We start from the raw sequence: 20,678 nt of genomic DNA, 5'->3' as shown, positions 1-20,678 counted from the left end.
GAAAGCCGCTGAGAGGTCAAGGAGAACCAGGATGGACGCATAGCCTCCATCTCTGGCCCTCCAGAGATCATCGGTCAATGCGACCAAAGCGGTTTCTGTGCTGTAACCAGGTCTGAAGCCGGACTGGAAGGGGTCAAGATAGCTAGCTTCCTCCAAGGCCCGTCGAAGCTGAAAGGCCACTAGAATGTATAAATGTACTTCAAATATATGTTGGAAATATGGACAATATTAAGAATCATTTTATTATTCTTGGTGTATTTGTAAAAAAAAGCCAGAAATTTCTAGGTTCAAAGGCATTTATTTATTCGGTTTTTATCTCATCTTTATTACTTTGTAAGTACAAGGAGTTTTAAAGATCAACATTCAAATGAAATCGGATTATTTTCTTGTGGAGACTGGTGGTTAAGCAATTAGAAAAGAAAGAGGAAGAGATTAAATACACATTTTAATACGATTATTGCTCTGAGGTTATTCGTATGTGCAGGAATGGAAAGATCCTGAAATTTCCAGAACGGAAGAATGGCTATTGAAGATGACAGAGCTAGCAGAGGCGGAAAAACTGATTTAGTTAGAGAAAGATCAACAGCTAAATTTATCAGTGACTGTAAACCCTTTCTGGACTTTTTGCTGAAAAAAAAGAAGAAAAAAAAATCAATGTTTTTGAAGATTAGAAAACGTAGTTGGGGAAAGAAGGAAATTTTGGTGTAACTTGAGAGAGAGAGAGACCAAAATATACACGTATCTATAAACACCGTCACGAAGATGAAAACTTGCTTTGATATAATCCTTATTTTTACCTATTTTCTTTTTTTCACTATTTATTATTTTTCCTCATTACCTTTAGTTTCTCCTATGGCGAGTTTCCATTACGTTTTTTAACTCAGTTAAATTTTTCTTCCATAAAAACTACATATAAAAAAAAACCCAAACAAGCTTTACACTATTAATAGACTCACAACCATTTGTAACAACAGTTCGAACTTATGATGGCCTTGGAAAAGAACGACCTACGGCTCGTCCTCAAAGTTACGACGGTCGTACCAGGCCCGCCACATGGAGTCACAGTTAGTGACCTTCCTAGCTAGCTTCTGTTCACTGGGGAAGTCGGATTTGTTTAACGATAGTGTGATCCACTTAACGATCATGGTAAAAACGGTCACAAAATTGGGCACAGTCATATTATTCGCTTAACAACTGCATCGCTTGGTGACCAAACTTTTGGTCCCAATTATGGTCAAAACAATTTGTGCCCTTGGCTCTTTATCAGATTTTGTAAGCAAGTTGCAAACCTTTCAGTTACAAAGTCAGTCAGATCAAAGAGGAGTGAACAAAGGATACATTGTTTCAAAAAAAAAGAACTCCAGACTCTGGTTTCCAAGTGGGAGATTCCGCTTTTTCATACTTATCTCAAGCTTATGGAAAACAAAAATCTTTAATTGTCTTTGGTGGAATTTAATAACAAATGGTAGGAAGAATTTGTTAAAATAAAATAAAAAAGAGGGTTTTAATTAATTTGTCACATAAGGTGACAAAAAATAGAGGAAAAAAAATCAATCCGTTCATTCAAGCGGAGAAACAGGAAACGTTACGGTCACTTCAATCCACAAAATATTGTTACCAGAAAAAAACAAGAACTTTCCAAGGCAGTCCAATAAGAATTAAATTCGCCGCTTTATTCTTTTACTTAAAGGACTAATTCATCTTTTAAAAAAAGTTTCTTTGGGCAATCTTTCTCAGAATAGAAAAAAAAACCTCACCCGATGGACTCACTTTCACTTCCTTCCTTCTGGAGCTGTCTCCGACTTCATCAGCCTGGGGGCTGCCTGTTTGCCGCTGGCTTGAAGTGCTTCCCTTGCGTCAATCAGGGACTTTGTGGTGTCCCTGAGACCAGCAAGGCTTTGTCTTCCTGTTCACCGTCTCTACGGGACGGTTTAGGTCCAACTGGTCCGTCCAGTGGCAGAAGTGTCAACGGCGGTCTCGGACTGTCGAGACCACACGTTGTGTTGTCGCGATGTTGAATCCTCCTTCTGATTAATTGTTCTAATTGCTAGGAAGTTTCTCCTTAATTCCAGGTTGCTTCTCTCCTTGATGAGTTTCCCTCCGTTGTTTCCTGTCCTGCTTTCGGGGCTTTAGTTAGGTTTAGGTTTATTTGATTTATATGCCGCCCTTCTCCCAAGGACTCAGGGCGGCGTACAACGCTTCAAGGCGCTAGTCGTCACTTATAAAGCCCTTCATGGTATTGGACCTGGGTACTTGAGAGACCGCCTGCTGCCAATCACCTCCACTAGACCGATTAGATCCCACAGATTAGGCCTCCTCCGAATTCCATCCGCCGGCCAGTGTCGACTGGCGACTACCCGGAGGAGAGCCTTCTCTGTGGCTGCTCCGACCCTCTGGAACGAACTCCCCGTGGAGATTCGAACCCTCACCACCCTTCAGGCTTTCCGCAAAGCCCTTAAAACCTGGCTGTTCCGACAGGCCTGGGGCTAAAGAGCTGTTGCCCCCGTCTCGAATGGTATGACTGTTGTGTGTTTTAAATTATGCATTGTTATGTGTCATTTTTTTAATTTTTTGTCTGTATCCCCCTTCTCTGGTTTGAGTTGTGAGCTGCCCTGAGTCCCCTTCGGGGGGAAAGGGCAGCATATAAATATAATAAACAAACAAACAAACAAACGTTAAAAGAAACACATAATACAAAAGTTAAAAAAAATTAAATAGAATATCCCAAACCCAATTAAAATTGACAATGACATTTTTTTAAAAAAAGAATTCAAATTAAAATTAACAGTAATCAATAATTTGTTTTGTTTTGTTCAGGCCAGGCCGGCTTGCTGGAAAAGCCAACTTTTTAGGGTGCGTCGGAAGGACCGGAGGTCGGGAATTATGTGAAGCTCCGGGGGCAGCTCATTCCAGAGGGAAGGCGCTCCCACAGAGAAGGCTCTCCCCCTGGGGGGTCACTAACTGACACTATCTGGCCGACAGGACCCTGAGGTGGCCAACTCTGTGGGATCGCACTGGATGATGGGAGGCTACCGGTGGTCTCGCAGGTACCCTGGGCCTGAGCCATGGAGCGCTTTAAAGGTCATAATTAGTACCTTGAATCGCACCCGGAAGACAACCAGCAACCACTGTTCCCTCTAAGGTGCGCGGCTGCGCGGCCACACACGTGGCAAGAAAGCACCGCGTAGCAGTTTCTAACTGCCGCGCAGTGATTTCTGTTACAGGCTCTGGAAGCTGAGGGGCCTCAGAAAATCTAGGATTAACACGGGCGTGGGGATGGCAGCAGGAGCTTACGCGGCAGACCTCCCCAGACTTGTTTTGATGAGCAGGGAGCGACTGACGGTAGTTTGCGCTGACCGCGGCCTCTCAAGCTAGTGTCAGTCGCCCCGTGTTCAGCAAAGCAAGCCCGGGGAGGTCCTTTGTGGGCGGCCAATCCTAGCCGCCTGCAAAGGACTTCCCCGAGTTTTCTTTGCTGAACATGGGGCGACTGAGGGTAATGAGTGGCGCAGCCGGCGCCTAGGAGGACCTAGCCATTTGCACCCGGCGCTGCGGCTGAAGTGAACCCCTAAAGCCCCCGCCGCCACCGAAATATCTGCTGCCGCCACCTCCTCCTCCTCCTCCAACAGCACTGCCGGATTTGCCACCCGATACTGCGGCTGAGGTGAAGCCGCCAAAGCTCCCGCTGGCACCTCCGCCCGTGGCAGTGGTGCCTCCCCCTCCACGCGGAGCACCTGAGCTGGGCCCCGCATTATCCCTTCCCCCTCCTCTTCCGCCGTGCTTTTGAGGCCGCGGGAGCCAGTAGGAAGGCGGCGGAGAGGGCGGGAGCAGGGAAAAAAGGCCTCATGGCTTCTCAAAAGCATGATGGAGGAGGCAGGGTAACACAGAGCCCAGCTCAGGTGCTCCACGGGGAGGGGGAGGCACCGCCGCCGCTGCCATGGGCAGGGGTGCCAGTGGGAGCTTTGGCGGCTTCACCTCAGCTGCAGCTCTGGGCAGCAAATGTGGTGGTGTTGTTGGAGGAGAAGGCGGCGGCGGCAGCAGTTATTCTAGTGGTGGTGGGGGCTCGTCGGCATCTTCAGTGGCAGCCCTGCCCCCTGTGAAAAAAACCGAAGATGGAGCAGATCCATGCAGATGACGTTGCTGCAACATGACTGGAGGAGGAATTCTGGGAGTTGAAGTCCACAAGTCTTAAAGCTGTCAAGTTTGAACACCCCTGGGGGTTTTTTTTCTAAAGGGTTAGGGGTGCAAGGGTCTTCTAACTTGACAGCTTTAAGACTTGCACACTTCAATGGCAGAGTTCCTGAGCCAACATGACTGGAGGAGGAATTCTGGGAGTTGAAGTCCACAAGTCTTAAAGCTGTCAAGTTCGAACACCCCTGGGTTTTTTTTCTAAAGGGTTAGGGGTGTGAGGGTCTTGTAACTTGACAGCTTTAAGACTTGCACACTTCAATGGCAGAGTTCCTGAGCCAACATGACTGGAGGAGGAATTCTGGGAGTTGAAGTCCACAAGTCTTAAAGCTGTCAAGTTCGAACACCCCTGGGTTTTTTTTCTAAAGGGTTAGGGGTGTGAGGGTCTTGTAACTTGACATCTTTAAGACTTGCACACTTCAATGCCAGAGTCCCTGAGCCAACATGACTGGAGGAGGAATTCTGGGAGTTGAAGTCCACAAGGCTTAAAGCTGTCAGGTTTGAAGACCCCTGGGGTTTTTTTTTCTAAAAGGGTTAGGGGTGTCAAGGGTCTTGTAACAACAGCTTTAAGACTTGCGTGCTTCAAATGCCAGACTTTCTGAGCCAACATTTTGGTTGCTAAGCAGGAGCGTTGTTAAGTGATACTGATATTATATAACACTTTTAGTTAAGCGGGTACCTTGAATAAACATAACTTTGAGTTTCAAATAATACTGATTTCGTTGTTGTCTTAGGTAACATCTGTGAAAAAAATTCAGATGCTCAGGCATGAAAATGTGCCGCTCAAAACACTATATTTTTCTGCTCACACTGAAAAAAAATTAGAGGGAACATTGCCGGCAACCAGTGCAGGCCGCCTAAAAGGGGTGTAACATGGGAGTACCTGGGTGCCCCCATGACAACCCGTGCAGCCGCATTCTGGACCAGTTGAAGCTTCTGGGTGCCCTTCAAGGGCAGCCCCATGTAGAGAGCGTTACAGTAGTCCGGGCGAGAAAGGACGAGGGAATGAGGGACTGTGCACAGAGCATCCTGATCCAGGAAGGGGCGCAACTGACGTACCAGGCGAACCTGGTAAAAGGCCTCTCTGGTCACGGCCGTCAGGTGTTCTTCTAAACTAAGCCGCGTATCCAGGAGGACGCCCAGATTGCGGGTCCTCTCTGAGGGGGCTAAAATTTCTCCCCCTATCATCAAAGATGGAACAAGATGCACAAATCAGGATGGCGGAAACCACTCCGTCTTGGAGGGATTGAGCTTGAGCCTCCCCATCCAGATCCGCACAGCCTCCAGGCATCGGGACATCATGTCGAGGGCATCGTTTGGGTGGTTTGGGGTAGAGATGAAAAGTTGGGTATCATCAGCATATTGATGACACCGTACCCCAGAACCACGGATGATCTCACCCAGTGGTTTCATATATATATGTTGAACAGGAGGGGTGAGAGAACCGACCCCTGGGGCACCCCACAAGTGACGCGCCTCGGGGTCGATCCCTGCCCTCCAGTCAACACAAACTGCAACCGATCCGACAGGTAGGAGGAGAACCACCATAAAATGGTGCCCCCCACTCCCAACCCCTCGAGTCGTCACAGTGGGATACCATGGTCGATGGTATCAAAAGTCGCTGAGAGGTCTAATAGGACCAGGACAGAGGAACAGCCCCTGTTCCGGGCCCGCCAGAGATCATCGACCAACGCGAACAATGCCGTCTCCGTGCTGTATCAGGGCCTGAAACCCGACTGAAATGGATCCAGGTAGGCAGCTTCATCCAGGGACTGGGGAAGCTGACGTGCTACCGCATTCTCAACAACCTTCGCTACAAAGCGAAGGTTGGAGACCGGACAATAGTTGGCTAAAGAAGCTGGGTCCAGGGAAGGCTTCTTAAGGAGGGGCCTCATCACTGCCTCCTTCAAGGCGGTGGGAAACAACCCCTCTCTCAACGAAGCGTTGGTAATCGCCTGGAGCCAGCCTCGTGTCACCTCCCGGGAAGCCGAGACTAACCAAGAGGGACACGGGTCCAGCACACAAGTGGCAGCACTGAGTCTCCCCATAATCCTGTCCATCCCCTCGGGGGTCACAGGATCAAACTCATCCCAGTTGGAGAATGATTTGGAGACTAGGCCTCCTCCGAATTCCAACTACCGGCCAATGCCGATTGGCTACCACCCGGAGGAGGGCCTTCTCTGTGGCTGCTCCGGCCCTCTGGAACGAGCTGCCCGTGAAGATTTGGACCCTCACCACCCTTCAGGCTTTCCGCAAAGCCCTTAAAACCTGGCTGTTCCAACAGGCCTGGGGCTGATGAGTTCCCCGTCCCCGCTCCAATTGTGTGGTTGTTAATTGTTTTTAAATTGTTGTAGTTGTTTGTCCGTTGTTTTCCTCCTGTTTGTATCCCCCCCCCTTACTTTGGTTTGTGAGCCGCCCTGAGTCCCTCTGGGAATAGGGCGGCATAGAAATGCAATAAATCAAATCAAATCAATTTTTTTTATTTATTTCATTTATTTCCCTTTATTTGTATGCCGCCCTTTTCCCTGGGGGGACTCAAGGCGGCTCACAGTTCAAAAAAAGGGGGGGGGGGAGGACAAACAATTTCTAACATACAGACAATACATCATTATTAAAAACGCAACAGTCACACAATTCGAGTGGGGTTAGAATCTTAACCCCAGGCCAGCCGGGACAGCCAGATCTTTAAGGCGGCGCGGAAGGACTGGAGGGTGGTGAGGGTCCGAATCTCCACGGGGAGTTCATTCCAGAGGGTCAGAGCAGCCACCGAGAAGGCTCTCCTCCGGGTAGTTGCCAGTCTACACTGGCTAGATGATGGAATTCGGAGGAGGCCTAATCTATGCGATCGTATCGGTCTAGTGGAGGTAATTGGCAGTAGGCGGTCTCTCAAGTACCCAGGTCCAATACCATGAAGGGCTTTATAGGTGATAAGTAGCACCTTGAATCGCACCTGGAGATCAACAGGCAGCCAGTGCAGCTCGCGGAGGATAGGTGTTACGTGGGTGAAGCGAGGTGCACCCACGATCGCTCGCGCGGCCGCATTCTGGACTAGCTGAAGTCGCCGAATGCTCTTCAAGGGCAGCCCCATGTAGAGCACATTGAAGTATTCCAGCCTAGAGGTCACAAGGGCACGAGTGATTGTTGTGAGAGCCTCCCGGTTCAGGTAGGGACGCAACTGGTGCACCAGGCGAACCTGGGCAAATGCCCCCCTGGTCACAGCTGACAAGTGATGTTCAAAGGTCAGCTGTGGGTCCAGGAGGACTCCCAAGTTGCGAACCCTGTCTGAGGGGTATAAATTTTGACCCCCCAGCCTGAGAGATGGAACACTTGGCCAATTCGTGGGAGGGAAACACAACAGCCACTCGGTCTTTTCTGGATTGAGCACAAGTTTGTTGACCCCCATCCAGTCTTTAACAGCCTCAAGACCCTGGCTCATCACATCCATCGCTTTGTTGAGTTGGCACGGGGCGGACAGATACAACTGAGTATCGTCCGCATACTGGTGGTATTTTATCCCGTGCCGTCGAATGATCTCACCCAGCGGTTTCATGTAGATGTTGAAAAGAACAGGACCGAACCCTGCGGCACCCCATACGTTAGGGGCCTAGAGGTCGATCTCTGCCCCCCAACTAACACCAAAATGATTTGACTCCCCTCTTCTTTGGGGCAGCCCCTCAAATATTAGAAGACTGCTATCATGTCCCCGCTAATCTTTCTTTTCACCAGACTAGCCAAACCCAAATCCTGCAACCGTTTTCATGTGCTTTTGTCTTCAGGCCTTTAATCCTCTTTGTTGCTCTTCTTGGCACTTTTCCCAAAGTGGCGTGTAGGGAATTACTTCTTTTCTGCAGAGCATGCGCTCTGAGTTTTTAGGACTTTTGCGCCACTGAACAACTGGAAGGCGATCTCTTCGCAGTACATCGATACGCCACATTCGAACAAGCAGCCAAAAAGGAGAGGATCTTCCCCTGTGCAAACAGCCAGATCCGAGTAGCCACTGGGTCCTGTGTTCAAGATCCAGGGCGTCTTCCAGGAATTTTCCTCCAGCGGACTAGAGTTCAAGTAGATTCCCAGATCCGCACGCTCCTTTCGGTTGGCGGGATAGGAGAAGATCAGCCACGATTCGGGGGTCCTTGAAGAGGCCAAGGAAGACTCAGACCCCGGTTGTGGGGAAGGGAAACTCACCACGCTACCTTGACAACCGTGAGGAAGTTCCTGCAGCGCCCGAAATCGGAAGCGGGCTTCGAAGAGATTCCCGCCGTCTCTGCTGAAGACCTCCGCTCGGTATCGGTCACTGCTGCGGGCGTTACAGTATAACACCGGGCTATTATTCTGGTCCACCAACTCGGCCATTTGGCACTCCGAGGTCTTCAGTGGCTTTTGGAGAAGGTGTCCCTTTTGCCACGTCTTCCCGCCGTCGTCGCTGTAGAAGGCGAAGCAGTGAGGTTTGATACCGCAGCGGAGTGGATGTCGAAACAGACGTCTGTGGATGTAGTAAGCGTAGGCTGGGACGACCAGCCGCCCGGAGCTCAGCTGCACCCCGTGGCCCGGTCCCACGGCAAACGTGGCCCAGTTGCTCACATCCTCTCCAATCATCTCTTCCGTCAAGTCCGTCATTGGGCTCCAGGTACGCCCACCATCTTTGCTGAAGATGTAGCCCAGCCTGGACACATTTTTGCCCCTCCAGATCTGGTCGGCGTTGGTGATGTGGTCGAAAACACAAACGAAGAACAAGAAAACGGTGCCTGTCTTTACGTCGTACACGGGACAGGGATTCATGGTGCGATATTTGGGTAGCGCGGCGGTGTCCAGAGTCTCCAAGGAGCCCCACTAGGGAGAAGATACGAAAACGGTTAGATGTGATTGTTTTTTAAAAAATTCTTTATTGAACCCAAATTAAAACATTGGACATAGGCTAACCGTCCTGGCAAAATCTTTGCCATACATACTAAGATATAAAATTAAACATTACAACCCCCCGTGCTTACTTACATTTGGTCTATTCAGTATTTACAAATATAAAAATATCGTAATTCCAACCACGTTGCTTTGCGTTTATCTTATACATTTTCACTGTTAAAGAGTTTCATACATAATCCTAATCTCCCTTCTATAAATCTTAAATCGTTGCTTATTCTGAGTCTTTCCTCTTTTTTTTTTTGTTCCAACCATCGGTAAAATTTATCCCAGATCTTATCATATTCTGGTTAGCCATTGTCCTTCAATTTCCACGTCAATTTATCCATTTCAGCACAAGTCAAAATTTTCCTAATTATTTCTGCTTCTTGTGGGATTTTTTTCCATTTTTGGGCGAAGACCGTTCTCGCTGCCGTGATAATATGTATTGTTAAGTAATCTTTCCCCTTGTTATGTTTATTGTTTATGACTCCAAAAAGAAATCCTACTGATGTGACTTCTATCAGGCTGCCCCTGAAGAGTGTTCGAAGACTACAGTTGGTCCAGAATGCAGCCGCGCGAGCGATACTGGGTGTACCTAGATACACCCATGTTACACCCATCCTCCGTGAGCTGCACTGGCTCCCTATTGGTCTCCGAACGCGCTTCAAGGTGCTAGTCGTTACTTTTAAAGCCGTTCATGGTTTAGGACCCGACTACCTGAGAGGCCGCCTCCTGCCACATACCTCCAACGACCAATAAGATCTCACAGGTTGGGCCTCCTCCGGGTGCCGTTGACCGGACAATGCCAGCTGGCGGCCCCTCGGGGGAGGGCCTTCTCTGTTGCTGCGCCGGCCCTGTGGAACGATCTACCCGTAGAGATCCGGACGCTTCCCACTCTGTCGGCCTTCCGAAAAGCCACCAAAATCTGGCTGTTCCGGCAGGCCTGGGGCTGTTTGGATTGGATTTTTTGGATTTTATTAGTATTTATAGGCCGCCCTTTTCCCTAAGGGGACTCAGGGCGGCTTACATAAAATAAGGAAGGGAGGGTACAGACAATAGACACAAACAATACATAGAAGTAAAATAGTAAGCAACATTCATTCATCATTCGGGTGGGGACAAATTAGCTTTATCCCCAGGCCTGACGGGCTAGCCAGATCCTAAGGGCTGTGCGGAAGGTCTGGACGGTGGTGAGGGTACGAATCTCCACGGGGAGATCGTTCCAAAGGGTCGGAGCTACTACTGAAAAGGCTCTCCTCCGTGTAGTTGCCAGTCGGCACTGACTGGCAGATGGAACTTGGAGGAGGCCTAATCTATGCGATCTAATTGGTCGCAGGGAGGTAATTTGTTGTTGATTAATGTCCAGCCCCACTTAGATAGAATGGATGGTGTGTTATTTTTAATAACTGTATTTTTATTAAATTTTAAATGTTTTTTTTATCTTGTTCTTTAAGTTGCCCAGAGTCCCACGGGATTGGGCGACATACAAATTTTATTAAATTTCAAATATTTCAAATATTTCCTCTTCGGTTATCTCGATCAGCCACCTTTGGATTTTCCACCAATATTCTTTTGACGAAACAGATGCGAAATCGTCCCATCAAATCCTGAAACAATCACGTCAGCTTAGGGAAAGGAAAGATCCGGGGCCTAGAACAGCTATTTTGCACTGACCTGTGTTTCCTTTTAAACCCAGTTATGCAGCAAGCCAACAGTGTCCTAATCCACGCAAGCTTAGAGGAGGACGAAGGACGTCACAACACAAAGCTGTGAGTGGGAGTTTGTACACGAGCTGCAGGATTCTACTTCATGCACAACACTAAGCCACGTGTCATGGTTTGGATACCGACTGAGTATGTGCACTGAGTTAAACCCCTAATACAGGCAGTCCTCAAATTACAACAGTTTGTTTAGTTGACTGTTCAAAGTTACAACGGAACTAGAAAATGTGACACGGGACCCATGGTGGGTTCCTCTCCCCGTCGCTACCGGTATGGTGCTCACGGGGCCGCCCGTCCTTTCGTGCACACATGCTATGCACGTATGTGCACTTCACCGCCCCTACGACACCCAGCTGCTTGTCGGAGCTCGCGCAGGTGTCGCCTACTGTGCGCGCATGCGCAATTCGCCGGCTGCTTTAAAAACCGGTATAGGACACGGGCCGGTGGGCGGGGCAAATGAACCACCATCCTGGTATGCTGTCAGCTGCTCCTGGCTACTACCAGTACGGCCATCCTGGGCCATCACAGCTGGAACCCACCACTGCATAGGACTGTCTTTCAGTTAGGACCTTTGCAGCCTTCCCATGATCACGTGATCAAAATACAGACATTTGGCAACTGATTCTTCTTTTTAATTGTCTTTTTTTCTTTTGAAACACAAATACTTTTTACGCTTGAGATCAGGCAGGGGTGGGTTTCAACCGGTTCGCGGCGGTCCCTGCGAACCTGTTGGTCGCTGAACCCGGAAGTAAGTGACTTCTGGGAATGGCGAAGGGCGCGCCCGCCCACCCGCGGTCCTTACCCGGTTTTGACGAGTTCTGCGCTTCCACGCATGCGCAGGACGCATACAGCGCCTGCGCGATCGTCCAGGAGCAGCTGGAGCGTCGCACAGACGCTAGTACGCATGCGTGCACCGCGCGCGTGCACGAGGACGCCACCGGCCCCGTTCCAACCGAACCGGTTGGAACGGGGTGAGAAACCCACCCCTGAGATCAAGCATTGAAACAGAAGACTTATGTAAATCGAATTTGGACTTACTAGCCCCCACCAGACTACAGAGGAGCAAAACATGGCCATCATGCTTGAAAAGAATATTGCACAAGCGCTTGTGGCGCTTCTGGCTCCTTCTGTGAGAGAGGAATTGCTCGTCCTTTCGGCTCTCCCCACATGCTCTACATTGCGCTGCATGTGACAATTCCCTCATTATCCCGAGGCTTTGGCTGAATAATGTTCAATGTTTCTGCACGCACACCGGCTGACTCAGTTCTCAGATCTACACCAGGAATACAAGTTTAACGACTTTTGAGGATCCCACTTTTATACCATGGGTGCAATTGGATTATTATTTTTTTTTTTGATATCTTCCTTTTGGGCTTCGGGAAGCAGCATTTGTGCATCGTGTGACACATTGCAACAGTTTCCCTATTCGCGGAGTTTGGGTGAGCGTGTCCCAGGGGTGGGTTTCTCTCCCCGTTCCAACTGGTTCGGTGGCTGATGAGGAAGAGGAGGAACAGCTGGGTCCAGTGCCCGACGCACAGATGCACAGAAGGCAGAGGAGAGGAGAGCAGTGGAAATCTATGGTCCTTGGGATGGAAGAGTCACCACTGATAGCAAAGCTACACCCTAACTCTGGGGATAAAAGGCAGGGGGCGGAGGTGAATAGGTGTGGCAGAGGAGAGGAGAGCAGTGGAAATCTATGGGCCGGTCTTTGGGACGGAAGAGCCACCGCTGCTAGTGAAGCCCCACTCTATCTCTGGGGATAAAAGGTAGGGGGCAGAGATGAATAGATGTGGCAGAGGAGAGGAGAGCAGTGGAAATTTTTGGGCCGGTCCTTGGGACGGAAGAGCCACCGCTGCTAGTGAAGCCCCACCCCAGCTCTGGGGATCAAAGGCAGGGGGCAGAGATGAATAGATGGGGCAGAGGAGAGGAGAGCAGGGGAAATCTATGGGCTGGTCCCTGGGACAAAAGAGCCACCGCTGCTAGCGAAGCCCCACCCTAACTCTGGGGATAAAAGGCAGGGGGCGGAGATGAATAGATGGGGCAGAGGAGAGGAGAGCAGTGGAAATCTATGGGCTGGTCCTTGGGACGGAAGAGCCACCACTGCTAGCGAAGCCCCACCCTAACTCTGGGGATCAAAGGCAGGGGGCGGAGATGAATAGATGTGGCAGAGGAGAGGAGAGCATTGGAAATCTATGGGCCGGTCCTTGGGACAGAAGAGCCATCGCTGCTAGCGAAGCCCCACCCCAGCTCTGGGGATCAAAGGCAGGGGGCGGAGATGAATAGATGGGGCAGAGGAGAGGAGAGCAGTGGAAATCTATGGGCCAGTCCTTGGGACAGAAGAGCCACCGTCGCTAGCAAAGCCCCACTCTAACTCTGGGGATCAAAGGTAGGGGGCGGAGATGAATAGATGTGGCAGACAACGATTCATCTTACGGACGGACAGACTTGTTAGCCGGCATTGAGAGAGAAACGTTTTCCTGGGGCTGCCGGCGCCTCTAATTTAAGGAATCTTTGAGTTCAGAGGGTGTTTGGGGAGCTGGCTCAGAGCAGGGGGGAGGTACAATGAGCAAAGGTAGAACGCGGCTACATTGGGGGCTTCAGGGTTACCTTCACGGACAGCCCCTCTTTCTGTCCACGTCGCATCACCAACTCCTTGGCGTATTGGTCCTCGACCGAGGTGCGTAACTCCGCAAAGGCTAGGAAGGTGGACTCCGAAGGCAGGTAGAGCAGAGCGGGGATGCGGTAAACGACGCCCCCCTCCTGGCGGAAGAGGGTCACCCTCTCAGAGACGCCCCAAGTCTCCGCCATCTTCTCTGGAGACGGGAAAATTCCAGGAGGGGGAAGAAAAAAAAGAGACGTCGAATCAAGCCAACATTTCTAATCTTCCGCAACGGGTTTTTCAGCTCATCTGAATGCCCGGTTGAGGCTGCGCTTAGGATAGGTGGACTTCAACTCCCAGGATTCCCCGGCCGAGGGAATTCTGGGAGTTGAAGTCCACCCAGTTTAACTTCAAGTCTGATGATGAAAATATATATATCAGTGGTGGGTTGCTCTCCCTGTCACTACCGGTACGGTGCTCACGGGGCCGTGCGTCCTGTCGTGCACATCTGGACTCCACTGCCCGTGCGACACCCAGTTGCTTGTTGAAGATTGCGCAGGTGCCACACACTGGGCGCATGCGCAATTGTCTGGTTGCTTTAAAAACCAGTATAGAACACGGGCAGGCCAAACCAGTTACTGTACCGGTACACTGTCATCTGCTCCCAGCTACTAACAGTATGGCCGTCCATATCTATCTATCTATCTATCTATCTATCTATCTATCTATCTATCTATCTATCTATCTATCTATCTATCTCTTCTCTATCTATCTATCTATCATCTATCTTATCTATCTATCTATCTCTACCTATCATCTCTCTATCTATCATCTTTCTATCTCTCTATCATCTCTCTCTCTCTCTATCATCTATCTATCTATCTATCTATCTATCTATCTATCTATCTCTATCTCTCTATCATCTCTCTCTCTATCATCTATCTATCTATCTATCTATCTATCTATCTATCTATCTATCTATCTATCTATCTATCTATCTATCTATCTACCTACCTACCTACCTACCTACCTACCTACCTACCTACCTACCTACCTATCTATCTATCTATCTATCTCTATCTCTCTATCATCTCTCTCTCTATCATCTATCTTATCTATCTATCTATCTATCTATCTATCTATCTATCTATCTATCTATCTATCTATCTATCTATCATCTATCTATCATCTCTCTATCTCTCTATCATCTCTCTCTCTCCATTCATCTCTCTCTCTCTCCATCCATATCTATCCATACTTCCACCCATCCATCCATCCATCCATATCTATCTATCTATCTATCTATCTATCTATCTATCTATCTATCTATCTATCTATCTATCTATCTATCTATCTATCTATCTATCTTATCTATCTATCTCTCTACCTATCTATCATCTCTCTATCTATCAATTATCTTTCTATCTCTATCATCTCTCTCTCTCTCCATCCCTCTCTATCTCTCTATCTCTCTCTCTATCATCTATCTATCTATCTATCTATCATCTCTCTATATTTATCTATCTATCTATCTATCTATCTATCTATCTATCTATCTCTCTATCATCTCTCTCTCTATCATCTATCTTATCTATCTATCTATCTATCTATCTATCTATCTATCATCTCTCTATCATTCTCTCTCTCCATCCATCCATCTCTATCTATCTATATCCATCCATCCATCCATCCATCCATATGTATCCATCCTTCCACCCATCCATAACTATCCATCCATCCATCCATCCATATCTATCTATCTATCTATCTATCTATCTATCTATCTATCTATCTATCTATCTATCATCTATCTATCTATTATTATCTATCTATCTATCTATCTATCTATCTATCTATCTATCTATCTATCTATCTATCTATCTATCTATCTATCTATCATCTCTCTATCATTCTCTCTCTCCATCCATCCATCTCTATCTATCTATCCATCCATCCATTCATCCATCCATCCCTCTCTCTCTCTCCATGTCTATGCAGATTCTCCATCACGGTTGCCCGAAAGATCCATGTGAGTGAGTAAGAGAGAGAGAAGGGCGGGGCGGGGGGGGGGAGAGGGAGAGAGAGAGACCCAGAGGACAGAGAATCTGCATAGACCTGGATTATAAGAGTGTTTCCCATCGCAAGCCTTTTTAAGATCGATGGGACTTCAACTCCCAGAATTCTCCAGCCAGCCATAGTCCCCCTATCTTCATGTTGCCAAGAATTTTTTTTTTTAAATTTCCAGCCTGGCTAACCTTTTCACAATGGGCTTATTATTCTACTGCTGCCAGCATTAGGGACTTCCTTCCTGCTGTGGTGGGGAGGGGGGGGGAAGAGGAAGATGGGGAGGGGGCCTAATAGATAGGTGTCTTTCTGCAACTGGGGGCCATGCTTGCACCAGGGGGCTCCCCCCTCAGAATTCCACATCCTCTTGGATTTCCCTCTCCCTCCCCCAGGACTCTTTCTCCCCCAGGATTCCCCTTTTCCCCCTCCCTTTCTCTCATGGCTCCCCCAGATTTTGCCTTTCCCCCCTTTTTAAGGTCCCCCCCCCTCATATTTCCCCTTCCCCCAGGACAACCTTTTCCCCCCCCTCTCCTTCTCTTAGGGGTCCCCCTCCTCCTCCAGATTTCCCCTTCCCCCCCTTTTTAAGGTTCCCCTCCCTCATATTTCCTCTTCCCCCAGGATTCTCCTTCCCCCCTTCTCTTAGGGGTCCCCTCCCCCAGATTTCCCCTTTCCCCCTTTTTAAAGTTCCCCCTTCCTCATATTTCCCCTTCCCCTAAGATTCCCTTTCCCCCCTCCCTTTCTCTCATGGCTCCCCCAGATTTCGCCTTTCCCCCTTTTAAGGACCCCCTCCCTCATATTTCCCCTTCCCCCAGGATTCCACTTTCCCCCCTTCCCCCAGGGGTCCCTCTCCCCCAGATTCCCCCCCTTTTTTAAAGCCCCCCCTCATATTTCATCTTCCCCTCTTCCCTTAGGATTTGCCTCCCCCCTTTTTAAGGTTCCCCCTCCCTCATATTTCCCCTTCCCCCAGGATTCCCCTTTCCCCACTTCTCCTAGGGGTCCCTCTCCCCCAGATTTCCCCTCCCTCCTTTTTAAAGGTTCCCCCCTCATATTTCCCTTCCCCCCTTCCCCCAGGATTCGCCCCTCCCTTTACCTCCTCCCCCACGACTCCTCCTCCTCCTCCTCTTCCTCCTCCTCCCTTCCCGTCTCCTGGGGTTCCTCTCCTCTCCCCCCGGAATTCCCCCTCCCCCAGGATTCCCCCCTCCTCTACTGTCCCTCCTCCAGGACTGTCCCTTACTCTCCTCCCCAGGGATTGCCCCCCCTCCCTCCCGGGGCTTCCCCTCCCTCCCTCCCGGGGCTTCCCCTCCCTCCTCCCCTCCCCTCTCCGCGCCCCTCACTCACAGCGCTGCGGATTACGTGGCTCCGACTTGCCAGGATCATCAACCCCGGAACTCCGCGTCTCCTCCTCCTCCTCCTCCACTTGCGCTCCTCCCACGCAGCTCTGCTCGGACCGGTTGAGGTGCGACTCCCGCGGGACCCACCTTGCCTGCGGGTGCAGCAGCCGCGGAGTTACGGGGAGGGAGGGAGGGAGCCAGGCTCATCTCGCAGCGCATCGCATCATTGGCTTGGGGAGGGGGGAGCAAAGGCGGGGTTGGTGGATCGGCAGGGGGAGGGATGGGGGGGGCGTAGGGGTAGAAATCCGGACGCTGAGCCGGCCCGGTAGCAACACCTTGGGCGTTTGAGACCCCCCCCCCCTAATGCAACTAATAATTCGTTGCATTAAATGCATGGGGTTTTGCAGCCCTCTGCTGCTGCATCAAAACATCTGGGACCTGATAACGCTCTTATGCAACAAGCACGTTGGATTTTCTCATTGAAGTCCATACTTCTAATACGAAAAGGCTTGGCTGCGGGGGACCGCAAAGCGCATTGTGCACGGGATGCGTCCTACACACGTGCGCCGGACACGCGGGTGCGCATCCGAGGAAGGGCGCCCTTCGCAGAATGGGAAGGGAAGCAGCTGGGTCTGAGGGAGTCCTCGACATACGACCGGAGCGGAGAATGCGGACTCGGGGGAAGAAGAAAGCTCGCCTTCGCCCCCCCCCCTAGCGGTCGCTCGAGGTGCTTGCAGCGCTGAGCCTGAAACGGGTAGTCCTCTTTCTACCGCCGCAATTGAGGCTGTCGTTAAGTGGGACGCTTGCTAAGTGACCTATGCCCCATTTTAAGACCTTTCTTGAATCACTGCAGTGAATAGAAGAGGGAAGGGAATAGAATACAGTAGAGTAGAGTAGAGTAGAGTAGAGTAGAGTAGAGTAGAGTAGAGTAGAGTAGAGTAGAGTAGAGTAGAGTAGAGTAATTTATTAGCCAAGTGTGATTGGGCACACAAGGAATTTGTCTTTGGTGTAGAGGATGCTCCCAGTGTGCATAAAAAGACCAATACACGAGGAAGGGAAAAAGGCAGGAAGGAAGGAAGGAATAGGGCATGAGGGAGGGAAGAAAGGAATAGAATAGAATAGAATAGAATAGAATAGAATAGAATAGAGTTCTTTATTGGCCAAGTGTGATTGGACACGCAAGGAATTTGTCTTTGGTGCAGAAGATGCTCTCAGTGTGCATAAAAAGACAAGATACACGAGGAAGGGAAAAAGGAAGGAAGGAAGGAAGGAAGGAATAGAGCATGAGGGAGGGAAGAAAGGAATAGAATAGAATAGGATAGGATAGAGAACAATAGAATTCTTTATTGGCCAAGTGTGATTGGACACACAAGGAATTTGTCTTTGGTGTAGAGGATGCTCCCAGTGTGCATAAAAAGACCAATACACGAGGAAGGGAAAAAGGCAGGAAGGAAGGAAGGAATAGGGCATGAGGGAGGGAAGAAAGGAATAGAATAGAATAGAATAGAATAGAATAGAATAGAATAGAATAGAATAGAGTTCTTTATTGGCCAAGTGTGATTGGACACGCAAGGAATTTGTCTTTGGTGCAGAAGATGCTCTCAGTGTGCATAAAAAGACAAGATACACGAGGAAGGGAAAAAGGAAGGAAGGAAGGAAGGAAGGAAGGAATAGAGCATGAGGGAGGGAAGAAAGGAATAGAATAGAATAGGATAGGATAGAGAACAATAGAATTCTTTATTGGCCAAGTGTGATTGGACACACAAGGAATTTGTCTTTGGTGCAGAGGATGCTCTCAGTGTGCATAAAAGAGAGCCGAGGTGGCGCAGTGGTTAAAGTGCAGTACTGCAGGCCACTTCAGCTGACTGCAGTTCTGCAGTTCGGCGGTTCAAATCTCACCAGCTCAGGGTCGACTCAGCCTTCCATCCTTCCGAGGTGGGTAAAATGAGGACCCGGATTGTTGTTGGGGGACATATGCTGACTGTAAACCGCTTAGAGAGGGCCGAAAGCCCTATGAAGCGGTATATAAGTCTAACTGCTATTGCTATTGCTATAAAAAGACAAGATACATGAGGAAGGGAAAAAGGCAGGCAGGCAGGAAGGAAGGAATAGAGCATGAGGGAGGGAAGAAAGGAATAGAAGAGAATAGAAGAGAACAGAATTCTTTATTGGCCAAGAAATTTGTCTTTGGTGCAGAAGATGCTCTCAGTGTACATAAAAGAAAAATAAAATCCATTCATCGAGAACCATAAGATCCAACACTTAGTGATAATCATAGGTTGCTAATAAGCAGTCAAATTATACTAGGAAACAAAACAATATAAATTTGAAAGATTCAAGCAACATGCTTACAGTCATAAGTGCTAACGTTATCAACTTGAGAGACCGCCTGCTGCCAATTACCTCCCAAAGACCCATTAGATCACACAGGGTCGGCCTCCTCCGGGTTCCGTCCACCAGCCAATGCCACCTGGCTACCACCCGGGGGAGGGCCTTCTCTGTTGCAGCTCCAGCCCTTTGGAACGAGCCCCCCCGCAGAGATTCGGACCCTCACCTCTCTCCAGGCCTTCCGGAAAGCCGTTAAAACCTGGCTGTGTCAGCAGGCCTGGGGTTGATGAGTTCACTTCCCCTCTCGAATCGTGTGGCTGTTGGTTGTTTTTAAATGCCTTGTATTTGTAGTTTTTGTGTTCCTCTTTCCCTTGGGTTTGTGTGCCGCCCTGAGTCCCGCGGGGAATAGGGCGGCATATAAATAAAATGAAACTCAAACTCAAAGTGATAATATTATGATGGCATAAGTGGATAGTCATAAGAGATAGGCACTAGGAAGGAAGAGAAGAATAATAGTAATGCGGTCTTAGTGAATAGTTTGACAGTGCGGAGGGAATTATTTGTTTAGCAGAGTGATGGCGTTCGGGGAAAAAAACTGTCCTTGTGTCTATTTGTTCTGGTGTGAAATGCTCTACAAAGCGTGGTTTTGAGGGTAGGAGTTGGAGCAATTAAGCAATTAAAATGTTATTTATTGCACTTTGTACAAATAGCGAATAGCACTTAGATTGGGTGCCGGCAACCTCTGCAGCTCAAGAGCCGCATGTGGCTCTTCGACCTGTCTCCTGTGGCTCCCTGCCAACTAGGTCGCCCAGCCTGTTCTCCGACCCTGAGAAGGCGCGAGCCTCTCTGCAGAACTGCGCGGCTGAAGCGTCCCTAGAGTTTTCTCCATACTGCTCGATTACGGGTCAGCCGTGGTTCAGTGCCAGCCGCGGCCCCCTTCATATATATAGTTGTATGTATAGTGTATATGTATAGTTATGCGACCCCCGAGCATACAGCACAGGTTCGAATCCCAGTAAGGGTATGGCTAGCTGATGAGAGCTAAATAGCTTGAAATACTAGTCTCCCTTTATTTATTTATTTATCAGCACAAACACACACACACACACACACACACACACACACACACATATATATATATATAAAGTCACAACCCCTGGTATGCCCAAATATGGGAGGAAGATCACTACTTCCATTCTCTGTCCTTTGGCTCGTCACAAGAGACCATCCAGACAGAAACCCAATATTTTTTACTGTTGCCTTTTTGTTACATTTGTTATATTTGTGCTGATAAATAAATAAAAGGAGACTAGTATAGATCTATTTCAAGCTATTTAACTCTCATCAGCTAGCCATACCCTTTCTGGGAATCAAGCCTGTGCTGTATTGCCTCTTAGGCAGATGTGTTAACCACTGAGCTACAGAGTTCGACTCCTTATCAGCCAAACCTGTGCTGTATTACATATTAAGCAGTTGTGTTAACCACTAAGCCACAAGGTTCTCCTCCTTTATCAGCCAAGCCAGGGTGAAAGGTATATATTTAAAGTCACA

The 20,678-nt window shown here is 48.9% G+C and overlaps 1 protein-coding gene across 1 annotated transcript; it reads right to left on the bottom strand.

Moving 5' to 3' along the window:
• Nucleotides 1–7,462: 7,462 nt before the first annotated feature.
• LOC106555637 (sialidase-3-like) lies at nt 7,463–13,715 on the bottom strand. The gene is made up of 2 exons (XM_014074526.2): nt 13,413–13,715; nt 7,463–9,015 (listed from the first exon to the last, which is right to left on the bottom strand). Exons 1-2 carry the CDS (start codon nt 13,611–13,613, stop codon nt 8,020–8,022), a joined length of 1,197 nt encoding a protein of 398 aa, XP_013930001.2. The 5' UTR covers nt 13,614–13,715; the 3' UTR covers nt 7,463–8,019.
• Nucleotides 13,716–20,678: the final 6,963 nt, after the last annotated feature.

The sequence above is a fragment of the Thamnophis sirtalis genome, unplaced genomic scaffold (genome assembly GCF_051295495.1).
Source record: "Thamnophis sirtalis isolate CommonGarterSnake01/CBP01778 unplaced genomic scaffold, rThaSir2_p1.2 scaffold_8, whole genome shotgun sequence".
Taxonomy (NCBI): Eukaryota; Metazoa; Chordata; class Lepidosauria; order Squamata; family Natricidae; genus Thamnophis; species Thamnophis sirtalis.
Note: the sequence above shows the minus strand (reverse complement) of the source record. Positions and strands in the feature narration are given on the sequence as shown.

Coding starts and splice junctions, on each gene's coding strand:
- LOC106555637 (XM_014074526.2), bottom strand. CDS start 13,613: ATGGCGGAGACTTGGGGCGTCTCTGAGAGGGTGACCCTCTTCCGCCAG. Junction 9,016..13,412: donor AAGAGGGGCTGTCCGTGAAG/GTAACCCTGAAG, acceptor TCTTCTCCCTAG/TGGGGCTCCTTGGAGACTCT.